Here is a 15992-nt window from a genome sequence, read left to right on the forward strand (position 1 = left end):
GTAATGGAGTCGCCAATGACTATGGTTTTCAATTTGTCAGAGCTGTGGATAACAATATTTGCACACCTGGATTGTACAATATTGGTACATTATAAAAAAAATATATTCTACATGCTCTGTCAAGTTGGTTGTTGATTATGTCTAGACGGCCATTTTCAAGTCTTGCCATAGATTTAAGTCAAAATTGTAACTAGGCCACTCAGGAACATTCAATGTCATCTTGGGAAGCAACTCCAGTGTATATTTGGCCTTTTGTTTTAGGTTATTGTCCTGCTGAAAGGTGAATTTATCTCCCAGTGTCTGTTGGAAAGCAGACTGAACCAGGTTTTCCACTAGAATTGTGCCTGTGCTTAGCCCTATTCCATTTAGTTTTATCCTTAAAAAACTCCCTAGTCCTTGCCGATGACAAGCATACCCATAACATGATGCAGTGGTAGTCAGTGATGTTTTGTGTTGGATTTGCCCTAAACATAACGCTTTGTATTCAGGACATAAAGTTAATTTCTATGCCACATTTATTGCAGTTTAACTTTAGTGCCTTATTGCAAACAGGATGCATGTTTTGGAATATTTTTATTCTGTACAGGCTTCCTTTTCATCCTGTCATTTAGGTTAGTATTTTGGAGTAACTATAATGTTGTTGATCCATCCTCAGTTTTCTCCTATCACAGCCATTAAACTCTGTAACTGTTTTAAAGTGACCACTGGCCTCATGGTGAAATCCCTGAGAGATTTCCTTCCTTTCGAAAAAAATTATTCAACGTTGACATTATGGGCTGTTGTGTGTGTTGGCCAGTGACACAATCTCAATTTATTCCATTTTAAATTCAGGCTATAAAACAACAAAATGTGGAAAAAGTCAAAGGGTTTGAATACTTTCTTAAGGCATTGCATATATTTTTTGTTGACTTGTTTCAGAGTACATAGAGCTACAGGTACTGCACGTTTCATAATGTGAACGTGATTTCATGGCCTTACTATTGACGCTTCTTTTGATTGTTTCCCTTCTTATAGCAATTTGTGTCTAAAAATGCATTGCCCACACAGCATCTACTCGTGAAGGAAACGGAAATGTCTTTCTCCACGAGCCAGTACACATCATCAGTGCATCAATCGACAACGGTCACCCACACCTCCAGTCAAAGGTAATCCTGTACAATCCTACCTACCTTTCCTTTTTCCTTTCCTTCCTCTCCTCCCATCTGTGAAAGTCGTCCGCTTTTAAAAAGAGATGAGCAATAGCTCTAAGAAGATACTGTAATAATGTGTCAAAGATAAAGTCCTAATGTTCTGTTCATTTCCGTCAATCTGTCATAACTGTCAACATGCATTACAGCCTCTCTACTCTATCCTAATCCTTCTCATTTCACCCCAGCCAACCCCACTTTTCCTCCTTTCCTCTATCCTCTCCGTTTATGTCAGGGGTTTGAAAAGCAATGAATTCACATTGGGGGGAATTCCGACCCCAGTTAAGGCACGTAAATTGAACGTAATGATCTCTTTATGATCTTTTCTCTCCATGCGTATTCTGACCTTGAATTTAAACAGCACATGGATTAAATCATCAACATGTATTTATCACATCTTTACTAATACTGCAGAAATTTGCTCCAAAGCAATATCCAGATCCATGGAATGTAGCGATCACAATATAGTAGCAATATCTAGGAAAACAAAAGTTCCAAAGGCTGGGCCTAATATAGTTTATAAGAGGCGATAAAATATGTTTTTTAGTGATTCATATGTTGATGGTGTAAAGAATATTTGCTGGTCTGTGGCGTGTAATGAGAAGCAACCAGCCGCTGCACGTGACACATTTATGAAACTACTTATTCCAGTTACTAATAAGCATGCACCCATTAAGAAAATGACTATACAAACTGTTAAATCCCCTTGAATTGATGAGGACTTGAAAAATTGTATGGTTGAGGGGGATGAGGCAAAAGGTATGGCAATTAAGACTGGCAGCCAAACTGATTGGCAAATGTACTTCAAATTAAGAAATCATGTGACGAAACTAAATAAAAATGAAAATAAACTACACCATGAGACAATATAAAGAATGATAGTAAAAAGCTTTGGGGCACCTTAAATTACATTTTGGGGAAAAAAGCCAGCTCTGCTCCTTCATTTATTGAATCAGATGAATCACAAAGCCCACTGATATTCATCACAAAGCCCACTGATATTCATCACAAAGCCCACTGATATTCATCACAAAGCCCACTGATATTCATCACAAAGCCCACTGATATTGCAAACTACTTTAAGTGCTATTTGAATCCTTTAAATACTTTTGTGGTTTTGTTCTAGCCTGCTTGGAGTGTAAGAACGGCAGTTATAGCAGATTTGGGACTATTTTATTGGTCCATTAAGCCGGGCAAGCTCAATCAAGCCCAGCTGGAGTATTTGAAATGATTTCTAAAAGTATTTGAACCCAGGTTTGCAATAGACATGTTTTAACGTGTTTACAGCTTACATCAGGGTCTGAAGCAGCCAGTGTTATGCATCATTTAAGAGAAGCAATTAATTCCCCTCTTCTGTCTACCCTCTTCATTCTCCTCTGTCTCCCCTCAGCTGGAGCAACTGCCACAGCGAGAGTGCCTCATCTCACAGCTGCTCTGTCTTGGTGATGTCATCAATGGAGAACAGCCGGCACGCCACGCCCATCCACCGGGGTCGTTTGGACGCCACGGGCGGCGCCAGAGACCTGAGTGTCTACCTAAAGAACACCCGAGACACGCCAGACTCCTCCAGGGACTCGCTGTTCAGAGACAGGTAGGAGAAAGATGCCCTAATGTAGCTAATGGTGCTACGTGCTGCTTTACACACAATAACCTCCCTTCAGCCCATACAACTAATTGAGGGTTTGTGACTAATGATAGGTCATTAAGAAGTGGCAGACACTGAGTTAAATAGAGATATCCATTTAAGAATAAGGTATATTTTAGAGATTATACTTGATATCATGTTTAGGGAATAACATTCATTTTATATATCACCAAGATTTAATCCAAGATTTGTGGTATTTCCATTGCCATGCTATCATTTTCTTTCTTCTGAATGAAATAGTTATTTTTTAATTATTAGAGGTTTCCTATGAGCTGTCCTATTGTAACGATGTGCACTGAGAGTCCGGAAGCAAGTTCAGGGAGTGTTTCGATAAATAAACACAACATAATGTAAAACAAGAAACTAATGTGCCTGCCTGCAGCTATGGAATCCTGACCTGTTCACTGGACGTGCTACCTGTCCCAGACCTGCTGTTTTCAACTCTCTAGAGACAGCAGGAGTAGTAGAGATACTCTTAATGATCGGCTATGGAAAGCCAACTGAAATTTACTCCTGAGGTACTGACTTGCTGCACCCTCTACAACTACTGTGATTATTATTATTTGACCATGCTGGTCATTTATGAACATTTGAACATATTGGCCATGTTCTGTTATAATCTCCACCCGGCACAGCCAGAAGAGGACTGGCCACCCCACATAGCCTGGTTCCTCTCTAGGTTTCTTCCTAGGTTCTGGCCTTTCTAGGGAGTTTTTCCTAGCCACCGTGCTTCTACACATGCATTGCTTGCTGTTTGGGGTTTTAGGCTGGGTTTCTGTACAGCACTTTGAGATATCAGCTGATGTACGAAAGGCTTCATAAATACATTTGATTTGATTTGAAACACGAACAATGCACAGACAGGAAACAGAAACAATTACACCTGGGGAGGGAACCAAAGGGAGTGAAATATGTAGGGAAGATAATCAGGAAGGTGATGGAGTCCAGGTGAGTCTGATGATGTGCAGGTGCGAGTAACGCTGGTGACAGGTGTGCGCCATAATGAGCAGCCTGGTGACCTAGAGGCCGGAGATGGAGCACACATTACACCTATATTTAGACTTCACAAACAGTCCCTCCTAGATCAAACCTAATGGACAATGATGACTTCATAAATCCTCATTAGTAAACCAATGTGGTGCTGATGAGCGCAGGTGTAACCGTGTTGTCAGTCGAGCTGTGCAGCAAAGGTCACAGGCCACACTGAGTCAGAGAGAACCCATCTGTGCACATAACTCTAATGACTGGCTGGGGCAGACGGAGACAAATGCTCCAGTGTTCTTCACATCTGTGTCTCTGTCCTCCCCACACATACTAAGAGAAAGGCCTATACAGTTCTATACCTGCTTGATGAAATGGATCGGGAATGAATGTGTATCCTGAACAAGAGTAGAGGAATGTAAAAAATAAAGTATTTGAGTGGAGACTGGTGAATTGCACTGCACTTCAGTAAAGGAGCCTACGCTCATCGGATGTGCACTTGAGGATTTGACTGTACCTATAGGGAACAAAATGTAATGCTATGGATTTAGTTATTTTAGCTAAAAAGCATGTGTCCCTAATAAGGATTCAAGTGGTGTCCATGCATACAGTTGTGTGTTCTCACTTTTATGTTCCTAATTGATAGTGGCTTCTCTTTTGGTCCTGTCTGTCAGGTATGCATCAGCAATGACCACCTCAACGCGCCTGTCTCCTGTGGAGTTGCTCTCTCCCGTGACCCCGGCCTCCCCTCCTTCTGAGATCTCGGCCCCACTGTCCAGCCTGGCCACCTCAGTCCCCTCGGTGGCAGTCAGCCCCACTGGCGAAGAGGAGGACCCCCTGCTGTTCACCACCACGCTGTGGCCCCGTGACAAGCCGCCGCGCCCCGACCACCACCACAGCCAGTCCAAAAGGAACTGTGCCCACTACAACTATGGCCATAAGGCCCACAGCCCCCCGCCCAGCCCGCTGAGGATGGTCGAGAACGACAACTACGAGACAACGCAGGAGTACGAGGCGGTCGCCGCCACGGTTGTGGTACCAACCGTTCCCCCGCAAAGCCTCCCTAAAAAACTCACAAACAACAACAATGGCCGCTGTGCCAATAGCACAAAGCCCAATGGCCACATGGCGGGCCACAAAACGGAGTCCAACGACCGAGTCAGCAGTACGGCGAGGAGCAGCTCGGAGAGCGACACGGAGGAGGACTGTTGCGTGGGAGAGGACACGCCCTTCCTGAGTTTACAGGATTACATGGCTGCAGGTGTGGAGCCACTCACAGACAGCTGCAGAACTTACCCAGCACTCCGACTCTCCCCACAGGATGACCTGCAAGCCAGGTTATCCAGCATCATCGCCAACCAAGATCCAATTGCTGTATAATGTCAAAAATGTAAATATTGCTTAGAAAAATACTTAAAATACTTCAAAAATAAATAATAGTCACTACTAAACTTTTATTTTCTATAAATTAAATATTTGCAAAAAAAAAGAAAGAAAGACAACGTTTATTTTAGCAAAGTAGTGAATAAAGTATTTTATAAATAAATAGAAATGTGTACAAACATGCTCATGTCATGAAAGAAAGTGCCATATACACTACTATATACCAATGGTTCAGAGTATTTCAATGGAGAAAAATATTAATGGTGCCTTTAATTTCCATTTGATGTGCTTAAGGGAACTGCATCATGACTCTGGTCCATATATTCATAATTTTCTTCTCGCTGTTGGCGTTTCTACCTGACCCTTAAAACAAAAGAATCCACCAGCACTATGGATTACCTATATACCTGTATGAACTACTCACTGTAAGCTCAATACAATGGTATTCTACTGAATCTGCGATATTGCTTATGTGTTCAAGTGCATGTCATTTCTCCCCATTTACATGAATGCAGTCATAGTCTACTTACAGAGGTGCATACAACAAAGTATTTAGTGTTCACCTAACACAGCACCAACATTTTATACACTATTTCAAGATTTCCATACTCACTTTTGGTTGACTCAAATGGTAAAATAAAATGTATTATTTAGTATTTTTTTATGCTTTTCTTGGCCTGTTAGCTAATAACACATTAATTACCAAGTCAATGACCTGGAAGAATATTGAATGTGTAATCTGATTAACATGATTAAATATTTGTATGAACATAACAAGATTCAACAACTGAGACACAAACTGAACAATTTCCACAGACATGTGACTAACAGAAATGGAATAATGTGTCCCTGAACAAAGAGGGGTCAAAATCAAAATTAAGTCAGTATCTGGTGTGGCCACTAGCTGCATTAAGTACTGCAGTGCATCTCCTCCTCATGGACTGCACCAGATTTGCCCGTTCTTGCTGTGAGATGTTACCCCACTCTTCCACCAAGGCACCTGCAAGTTCCCAGACATTTCTGGGGGGAATGGCCCTAACCCTCACCCTCCGATCCAACAGGTCCCAAACATGCTCAATGGGATTGAGGAGGGACATGTCAGGGTGAGCCTGCAGGAAGGGTACCACATGAGGGAGGAGGATATCTTCCCTGTAACGCACAGCGTTGAGATTGCCTGCACTGACAACAAGCTCAGTCCGATGATGCTGTGACACACCACCCCCAGACCATGATGGATCCTGCCCCTCCAAATCGATCCCGCTCCAGTGTACAGGCTTCCTTTGACGATAAACGCAAATCTGACCATCACCCCTGGAGAGACAAAACTGCTACTCGTCAGTAAACAGCACTTTTTGCCAGTCCTGTCTGGTCCAGCGACGGTGGGTTTGTGCCCATAGGTGATGTTGTTGCCGGTGATGTCTGGAGAGGACCTTCCTTACAACATGCCTACAAGCCCTCAGTCCAACCTCTCTCAGCCTATTGCGGACAGTCTGAGCACTGATGGAGGGATTGTGCGTTCCTGGTGTACCTCGGGCAGTTGTTGCCATCCTGTACCTGTCGCGCAAGTGTGATGTTCGGATGTACAGATCCTGTGCAGGTGTTTTTACACGTGGTCTGCCACTGTGAGGATGACCAGCTGTCTGTCCTGTCTCCCTGTAGCACTGTCTTAGGCGTCGCACAGTATGGACATTGCAATATATTGCCCTGGCCACATCTGCAGTCCTCATGCCTCCTTGCAGCATGCCTAAGGCATGTTCACGCAGATGAGCAGGGACCCTGGGCATATTTCTTTTGGTGTTTTTCAGAGTCAGTAGAAAGGCCTCTTTATTTATTTCACCTTTATTTAACCAGGTTGGCCTGTTGAGAACAAGTTCTCATTTCCACCTCGACCTGGCCAAGATAAAGCAAAGCAGTGCAACAAAAACAACACAGAGTTACACATGGGGAAAAAAAACGTACAGTCAATAACACAATAGAAAAATCTGTATCCAGTGTGTGCAAATGAAGGAGGTAAGGCAATAAATAGGCCATAGTGGCAAAGTAATTACAATTGAGAAATTAGCACTGGAGTGATAGATGTGCAGATGAGGATGTGCAAGTAGAAATAGTGGTGTGCAAAAGAGCAGAAAAACAAATAAGGGATGAGGTAGGTAGTTGGTTGGATGGTCTATTTACAGATGGGCTATGTACAGCTGCAGCAATAGGTAAACTGCTCTGACAGTTGATGCTTAAAGTTAGTGAGGGAGATATAAGTCTCCAACTTCAGTGATTTTGGCAATTCGAACCAGTCATTGGCAACAGAGAACTGGAAGGAAAGGCGGCCAAAGGGGGTGTTGGCTTTGGGGGTGACCAGTGCAATATACCTGCTGGAGCGCATGCTACGGGTGGGTGTTGCTATGGTGACCAATGAGCTGAGATAAGGCGGAGCTTTACCTTGCAAAGCATTATAGATGACATGGACCCAGTGGGTTTGGCGACGAATATGTAGCGAGGACCAGCCAATGAGAGTATTCAGGTCGCAGTGGTGGGTAGTATATGTTCCGTTGGCGACAAAACGGATGGCACTGTGATAGACTGCATCCAATTTGCTGAGTAAAGTGTTGGAGGCTATTTTGTAAATGACATCGTCGAGGATCGGAAGGATAGTCAGTTTTACAAGGGTATGTTTGGCAGCATGAGTGAAGGAGGCTTTGTTGCAAAATAGGAAGCCGATTCTAGATTTAATTTTTGATTGGAGATGCTTAATATGTGTCTAGAAGGAGTTTACAGTCCAGCTAGACACATAGGTATTTATTGTTGTCAGAACAATCCAGAACCATCCAGAGTAGTGATGCTAGTCGGGCAGGCGGGTGTGGGCAGCAATCGGTTGAAGAGCATGCATTTAGTTTTACTAGCATTTCAGAGCAGTTGGAGGCCACGGAAGGAGTGTTGTAATGGCATTGAATCTCGTATGGAGGTTTGTTAACACAGTGTCCAAAGAAGGGCCAAATGTATACATTATGGTGTTGTCTGCGTAGAGGTGGATCAAAGAATCACCCGCAGCAAGAGCGACATCATTGATATATACAGAGAAAAGAGTCTGCCCGAGATTGGAACCCTGGGGCACCCCCATAGAGACTGCCAGAGGTCCTGACAACAGGCACTCCGATTTGACACACTGAACTCTATCTGAGAAGTAGTTAGTGAACCAGGCAAGTCAGTCATTTGAGAAAACAAGGCTGTTGAGTCTGCCGATAAGAATACGGTGATTGACAGAGTCAAAAGTCTTGGCCAGGTTGATGAAGATGGCTGCACTGTACTGTCTTTAATTGATGGTGGTTATGATATCGTTTAGGACCTTGAGCCTGACTGAGGAGCACCCGTGACTAGCTCGGAAACCAGATTGCATAGCGGAGAAGGTACGATGGGATTCGAAATGGTCGGGGATCTGTTTGTTCACTTGGCTTTTGAAGACTTTAGAAAGACAGGGCAGGATGGATATAGGTCTGCAGCAATTTGGTTCTAGTGTGTCTCCCCCTTTGAAGAGGGGAATGACCGCGGCCGCTTTCCAATCTTTAGGAATCTCAGACGATACGAAAGAGAGGTTGAACAGACTAGTGATAGGGGTTGCAATAATGGCGGCGGATAATTTTAGGAAGAGAGGATCATTTTAGGAACTTAGTGTCATAAGTTTTCATAACTGTGACCTTAATTGCCCTCTGTTTGTGTCTTAACGACCGTTCCACAGGTTCATTAATTGTTTATGGTTCATTGAAAACCATGGGAAACAGTGTTTAAACCCTTTACAATGAAGATCTGTGAAGTTATTTGGATTTATACGATTTATCTTTGAAAGACAGGGTCCTGAAAAAGGGACGTTTATTTTTTTGCTGAGTTTATTAGGGAAATTACTTTGCTGTGGGCACCAATCCCATGCTGCCAGGGTGCCAGACATCAACAACTTCATCAGCCTTGTCCTCAACTGCTCTTTGATTAAATAAGTTTAAATAAATGTTTTGTGGCGTACAGCAAGTCAGCCATCAGGGGGAGACTCGTTGAGGCCTGGTGACAGACAGAGTATACATCATGAGGCGGTGGCTCCATCTACTGGAAGTGCCAGGCCTCGATGTGCTCTTCCGCCAGGACTAATTGGGGCTGATTGGGGATTGGTGAGTAATCAAGGGCTGATTGCTCACCAGCTGTACAAGTCCCATAAAGCTGCCAGAAGGGCAGCACACAGGGGAGAGACTAGGGGGGTTAAGATATTAAAAAGTCATTGGTGATTATTTCAGTGCATTATGGGAACCTAGTGGTTCACTGATATAATCTAGTAAACAAAATTAACAACTTTTTCACTGCTCTGTCTGTAAGTGCGTTCCTAAAAGGGAATTTACGCAGGTCGATGTGATATTATCAGAACACAAAGTGGTTACCATCAACCAAAAATATTGGCACTGGAAAGACTTGCCCTCCACCGATGTGTACAACTCATACTTACCTGGCAAGGGAGATACCGTGATCAAGAGGGCGGGTCACCCAGGGCGAGGCTCAGCCATTGCACTTCGGCTGTGCTGACCCCTGCAAATTTCCCAAAGATTGCCTAGTTTCTGGTAGTGGGGGACTGCATTTGCGCTCTCCCCCAAGTCTTGTTTAATGATAAACCGTTGCTTGGCGTCAAGCTTGAGGATGAGTCAACTGACCGTGCTTATGAAGATCTTTGAAATCAGGTGTGAAAGAGACTTTGTGGACCAATGTTACACTTAATTGAAAGATGGAAACATTTGTTTGTAGCAAAACATTGTTGATATTTTGTGGAAACATAATTTTGCGAAATGTAGCATGGTATTTCTGCCACGCTGGTACTTCAATCAAGAGATAGTTGAGAAGCCGCTCTGACCCCCCCCCCCCCTCCCTCCCCTGCTCATGACGTGTCGTACATGCCCCATGCGCTTACAATATGAAATTGTCCTTACATGTGCTCCTCCTTAGCACAGAACAATGAAATAGGTTTTCTACATTCAGAGCTTTTGTGTATGTATTCTGGCTTGTAGGATAGCTGCATAGGAAACTTTTAGCAAGGTTTATTTGTATTTCATCCAACTATCTGTGCTACAAAGTGATGGCGGACAACATGGCAACGACAAACAGAATGGACAAGGACAAAGAAAATGATCAAAGGAAGAAACATGGAGATGAAGGAGTAAAGAAATACGGCAAAGAATTAACGTTGGCAGAAGAAAAGGTGACGACGATGATTAGTACGAGATTACAATGAGCAATGGAAAAGGGAAGGAGCGTATAATGGATGGCTTCATGATAAAGGACACAAGAATTATGGCGAGAGATAGGGTAACTAATGAACTCAGTCTCTTTTATGAATCTTCCTGTATTTCTAGAGGACAGCGCTATACTAGACAAGCTACGTAGCTGGGATGTAGCTGCAGTCTCGGATATCAGGAGGAGAGTTTGGCCAGGGACGGATATAGTGGATGGTACTCATTACTGTAAAGTTAAATTCACTGACACTGTGCAATCATTGCTGTATTCTACTAAATTTGACACACTGGAAGGTTGAGAGTACTTTTGTGTCATTCATGATAAGCAGGTCAGGGTTTGTAGGCAATGTATTCAACCTGGACACATCTTGAAGGACTGCCCTGAATTTAAATGCTTTAAGTGCAGGAAGCAAGGACTCTATGTAAGGAAATGTATTGGCGGGAAGGAAAGGGAATTTTGCAGAGGATGCCGAATGAGAGTGGGTGAGTGCAATTGTGGAGAGGTTTTGGCTGTGGAGGGAGTCAGGACCTTTTTAGTGAAGCAGTTGTATCACCGCGAGCAGAATAAGAAGATGGAGAAGAGGACGTGGAGGAGGGTGGAGAGGAGGAGAGAGGAATGGGGGAGAAGATGGAGCAGAGGCCGGATGATATCGGGAGCAGTATGGATTCTGAGATACGAAGAGGGAGCTTTCAAGAGGGAAAGATTGGGCTGATTGGAAGCACTGGTGACTCATAGGTATTGGGGGGGAAGGTCAGCCCATGTGAGTACCTCGGGACGTAGTGAAATGGAGGGGAGTTTGTTACTGACAACTATACAATAGAATGAAATGGATACAGGGAATACAAAAGATACGGGACAAAATAAAATGAGTTGGTTGGAAGAAATGGAATTGGAGTCTATTTCTGATTCAGAAGATATTGAAAAGATAGAACAAGGGAAGGCTACAGGAAGAGGAAAGCGGCAGATGTGAAAAAGGACGGCAGAGGGAGAAAACAGGTAGAGGACAATGAGAATATATGTTTTATCTCTTATTTATTGAAATAGTTAATTTCATGTCAGTAAATGCTAATGGTTTATGGAAAATGGAAAAATATAGTTAAGATGAAGAATTTGGATATTTTGTGTCTACAAGAGACACACTGGGACATTGACCGTACATTAGAAGTAAAACAAATATGGAGAGATGTTATTTTTGTAAACAACGGTAGGGGGAATTTGCTGAGAAAGGATGTGGTGGAAACTGTAAAACATATACATGCTGATAGTAATGGGAGGATGTTAATTTTAGATTTTGAATATATGAGTATGGTTTTTAGAATGAATGTTTATGCGCCTAATCATGAAATAGAGCAGAAGGATTTATTTATAGAATTAGGAAAATGGTGTGAGGGAAATTGTATAGTGGTTGGGGATTTTAATGTTAAAATGGGCAGACTTAATATGACGAGAGGGGCTACTTTTAGAAGTGATTCATCTAGGGAGGTTTTAAAGAAGTTATTGTTAGAAAAAGGAATTATAGATGTATGGAGGGATGAAAATCCAGACAAAAGATAATTTTCTAGAAGGCAGGTGGTGTTAGGTGAATTAAAACAAACAAGGATAGATTTGGTGTTGGTAAGAGAAGGCTTCGGGACTTTTATGAAAGTTATAAAGTATGTTTTTACAACTTTTAGTGATCATGCAGTGTAAACATTTTCAGTGGGTTAAGATAAGGGAAGAACAGAAGGTGGAACATGGTGTATGAATGCAGGGTATTTGGGAGATGAGGAATATGGTAAACAACTTAAAGCATTGATAGAATATGAAATGGAAGATAAGCATAAAGGAAATGATAAGTGTTGTTGGTGGGAAAATGCTGGGGAAAAAATAAAAAGTATTTACTATCAGATATGCAAGGAAATCAAATCAAATTTTATTTGTCACATACACATGGTTAGCAGATGTTAATGCGAGTGTAGCGAAATGCTTGTGCTTCTAGTTCCGACAATGCAGTAATAACAAGTAATCTAACTAACAATTCCAAAACTACTGTCTTGTACACAGTGTAAGGGGATAAAGAATATGTACATAAGGATATATGAATGAGTGATGGTACAGAGCAGCATAGGCAAGATACAGTAGATGGTATCGAGCACAGTATATACATATGAGATGAGTATGTAAACAAAGTGGCATAGTTAAAGTGGCTAGTGATACATGTATTACATAAGAATACAGTCGATGATATAGAGTACAGTATATACGTATGCATATGAGATGAATAATGTAGGGTAAGTAACATTATATAAGGTAGCATTGTTTAAAGTGGCTAGTGATATATTTACATAATTTCCCATCAATTCCCATTATTAAAGTGGCTGGAGTTGAGTCAGTGTCAGTGTGTTGGCAGCAGCCACTCAATGTTAGTGGTGGCTGTTTAACAGTCTGATGGCCTTGAGATAGAAGCTGTTTTTCAGTGTCTCGGTCCCAGCTTTGATGCACCTGTACTGACCTCGCCTTCTGGATGATAGCGGGGTGAACAGGCAGTGGCTCGGGTGGTTGATGTCCTTGATGATCTTTATGGCCTTCCTGTGACATCGGGTGGTGTAGGTGTCCTGGAGGGCAGGTAGTTTGCCCCCGGTGATGCGTTGTGCAGACCTCACTACCCTCTGGAGAGCCTTACGGTTGAGGGCGGAGCAGTTGCCGTACCAGGCGGTGATACAATTGCTCTCAATTGTGCATCTGTAGAAGTTTGTGAGTGCTTTTGGTGACAAGCCGAATTTCTTCAGCCTCCTGAGGTTGAAGAGGTGCTGCTGCGCCTTCTTCACAATGCTGTTTGTGTGAGTGGACCAATTCAGTTTGTCTGTGATGTGTATGCCGAGGAACTTAAAACTTGCTACCCTCTCCACTACTGTTCCATCGATGTGGATAGGGGGGTGTTCCCTCTGCTGTTTCCTGAAGTCCACAATCATCTCCTTAGTTTTGTTGACGTTGAGTGTGAGGTTATTTTCCTGACACCACACTCCGAGGGCCCTCACCTCCTCCCTGTAGGCCGTCTCGTCGTTGTTGGTAATCAAGCCTACCACTGTTGTGTCGTCCGCAAACTTGATGATTGAGTTGGAGGCGTGCGTGGCCACACAGTCGTGGGTGAACAGGGAGTACAGGAGAGGGCTCAGAACGCACCAGTGTTGAGGATCAGCGGGGAGGAGATGTTGTTGCCTACCCTCACCACCTGGGGGCATTCCGTCAGGAAGTCCAGTACCCAGTTGCACAGGGCGGGGTCGAGACCCATGGTCTCGAGCTTGATGACGAGCTTGGAGGGTACTGTGGTGTTGAATGCCGAGCTGTAGTCAATGAACAGCATTCTCACATAGGTATTCCTCTTGTCCAGATGGGTTAGGGCAGTTTGGTTGAGATTGCATCGTCTGTGGACCTATTTGGGCGGTAAGCAAATTGGAGTGGGTCTAGGGTGTCAGGTAGGGTGGAGGTGATATGGTCCTTGACTAGTCTCTCAAAGCACTTCATGATGACGGAAGTGAGTGCTACGGGGCGCTAGTCGTTTAGCTCAGTTACCTTAGCTTTCTTGGGAACAGGAACAATGGTGGCCCTCTTGAAGCATGTGGGAACAGCAGACTGGTATAGGGATTGATTGAATATGTCCGTAAACACACCGGCCAGCTGGTCTACGCATGCTCTGAGAGTGCAGCTGGGGATGCCGTCTGGGCCTGCAGCCTTGCGAGGGTTAACACGTTTAAATGTCTCACTCACCTCGGCTGCAGTGAAGGAGAGACCGCATGTTTTCGTTGCAGGCCGTGTCAGTGGCACTGTATTGTCCTCAAAGCAGGCAAAAAAGTTATTTAGTCTGCCTGGGAGCAAGACATCCTGGTCCGTGACTGGGCTGGATTTCTTCCTGTAGTCCGTGATTGACTGTAGACCCTGCCACATGCCTCTTGTGTCTGAGCCGTTGAATTGAGATTCTACTTTGTCTCTGTACTGACGCTTAGCTTGTTTGATAGCCTTGCGGAGGGAATAGCTGCACTGTTTGTATTCGGTCATGTTACCAGACACCTTGCCCTGATTTAAAGCAGTGGTTCGCGCTTTCAGTTTCACGCGAATGCTGCCATCAATCCACAGTTTCTGGTTAGGGAATGTTTTAATCGTTGCTATGGGAACGACATCTTCAACGCACGTTCTAATGAACTCGCACACCGAATCAGCGTATTCGTCAATATTGTTATCTGACGCAATACGAAACATATCCCAGTCCACGTGATGGAAGCAGTCTTGGAGTGTGAAGTCAGCTTGGTCGGACCAGCGTTGGACAGACCTCAGCGTGGGAGCCTCTTGTTTTAGTTTCTGTCTGTAGGCAGGGATCAACAAAATGGAGTCGTGGTCAGCTTTTCCGAAAGGGGGGCGGGGCAGAAGAGAGAAGAAGAGAAGAAGAGTTTTAGGATGAAAAGAGAATAAAATAAATTTAGAGCAAAATTGAATGAAGAAATTAGAAAATGTGATAGTGAACCTAATTATAATATAGAAAAGTTTTTGGAATTAAAAGCACAATTGAGTAAATATGAAATGGAAAAGTGTAAGAGTGCAATTATCAGAAGTAAGGCAAAGTATGTTTTGGAGGGGGAGAAATGTACTTCATTTTTTCTTGGTTTAGAGAAGAATAAACAGAGGAGAACATATATTAGAGAGATTGAAAATGTAAAGGGTGAAGTTGTAAATGATCATGTAGAGATATTAGAAACAAAGGATTTATTTAAGAAAGGGGAGGTGGATGAGGGGTGTGTAAAGGAGATATTGGATAGTGTGGATGTGCAAATTGATATAGAGGATAAACAAATGTGTGATGGGAAGATAACAGTGAATGAAGTAAAATATGTGATCAAGGGGTTACAATTAAAAAAGAGTCCTGGAGTGGATTAAATAATTGCAGAGTTTTATAAAAGATATGGAAGTCTTTTAGCACCTATTTTATTGGAAGTTTATCAATATATGGAGGATAATAATAGTGTTTCAGATTCTATGGTGACAGGGCCAATTAGTTTATTAAATTCGGATTATAAGATTTTAGCTAAAATATCATATTATAGCACCTACACAAAATTATAGTGTACCTGTTAGAGATATAGCTGATACAATTAATACAATTAGAGATGTGATAAATAAAATGAATCATGATAAGATGGGGGGAATTGTTTTAATCATAGATTTAAATAAAGCTTTTGATAGGATGGAACATGATTTTATGTTTAATGTAATGGATAAATATGGTTTTGGTAATAGAATAGTAGGATGGATAAAATTATTATATAAGAAGGCAAAAAGTAGGGTGAAGTGTAATGGGGTTTTAACTGATTATTTTGATCTTGAGAGATCTGTGAGACAGGGATGCCCTTTATCAGCTTTATTATTTGTTTTATCGGTAGAACCTTTAGCAGCATTTTAAAAAAAAGATCTTATAAATTGTGTACAGACTCCACAAGAAGGTTTTAGTTTGATTCATCAATATGCAGATGATACCACTATAACAGTTAGAGATGAGGGAAGTGTAAAAA

At 42.7% G+C, this 15992-nt stretch overlaps 1 protein-coding gene and 1 pseudogene across 1 annotated transcript; both read left to right on the top strand.

Moving 5' to 3' along the window:
• The first annotated feature begins 251 nt into the window (after window positions 1-251).
• Window positions 252-5852, top strand: LOC110509544 (pro-neuregulin-1, membrane-bound isoform-like). The gene is made up of 3 exons (XM_036968250.1): window positions 252-1145; window positions 2578-2778; window positions 4488-5852. The coding sequence occupies exons 1-3, from the start codon at window positions 1072-1074 to the stop codon at window positions 5191-5193; spliced, it is 981 nt and encodes a 326-aa protein (XP_036824145.1). The 5' UTR covers window positions 252-1071; the 3' UTR covers window positions 5194-5852.
• A 3813-nt stretch (window positions 5853-9665) lies between these two features.
• On the top strand, window positions 9666-9817 carry LOC118945460 (annotated as a pseudogene).
• Window positions 9818-15992: the final 6175 nt, after the last annotated feature.

The sequence above is a fragment of the Oncorhynchus mykiss genome, chromosome Y, assembly GCF_013265735.2.
Source record: "Oncorhynchus mykiss isolate Arlee chromosome Y, USDA_OmykA_1.1, whole genome shotgun sequence".
NCBI classification, from domain to species: Eukaryota; Metazoa; Chordata; class Actinopteri; order Salmoniformes; family Salmonidae; genus Oncorhynchus; species Oncorhynchus mykiss.

What these genes read in the sequence shown, in the direction of transcription:
- LOC110509544 (XM_036968250.1), top strand. Translation starts at nt 1,072, where the DNA reads ATGTCTTTCTCCACGAGCCAGTACACATCATCAGTGCATCAATCGACA. An exon ending in ACCCACACCTCCAGTCAAAG is followed by an intron (nt 1,146 to 2,577) that starts GTAATCCTGTAC and finishes GTCTCCCCTCAG; the next exon opens with CTGGAGCAACTGCCACAGCG. An exon ending in GACTCGCTGTTCAGAGACAG is followed by an intron (nt 2,779 to 4,487) that starts GTAGGAGAAAGA and finishes CCTGTCTGTCAG; the next exon opens with GTATGCATCAGCAATGACCA.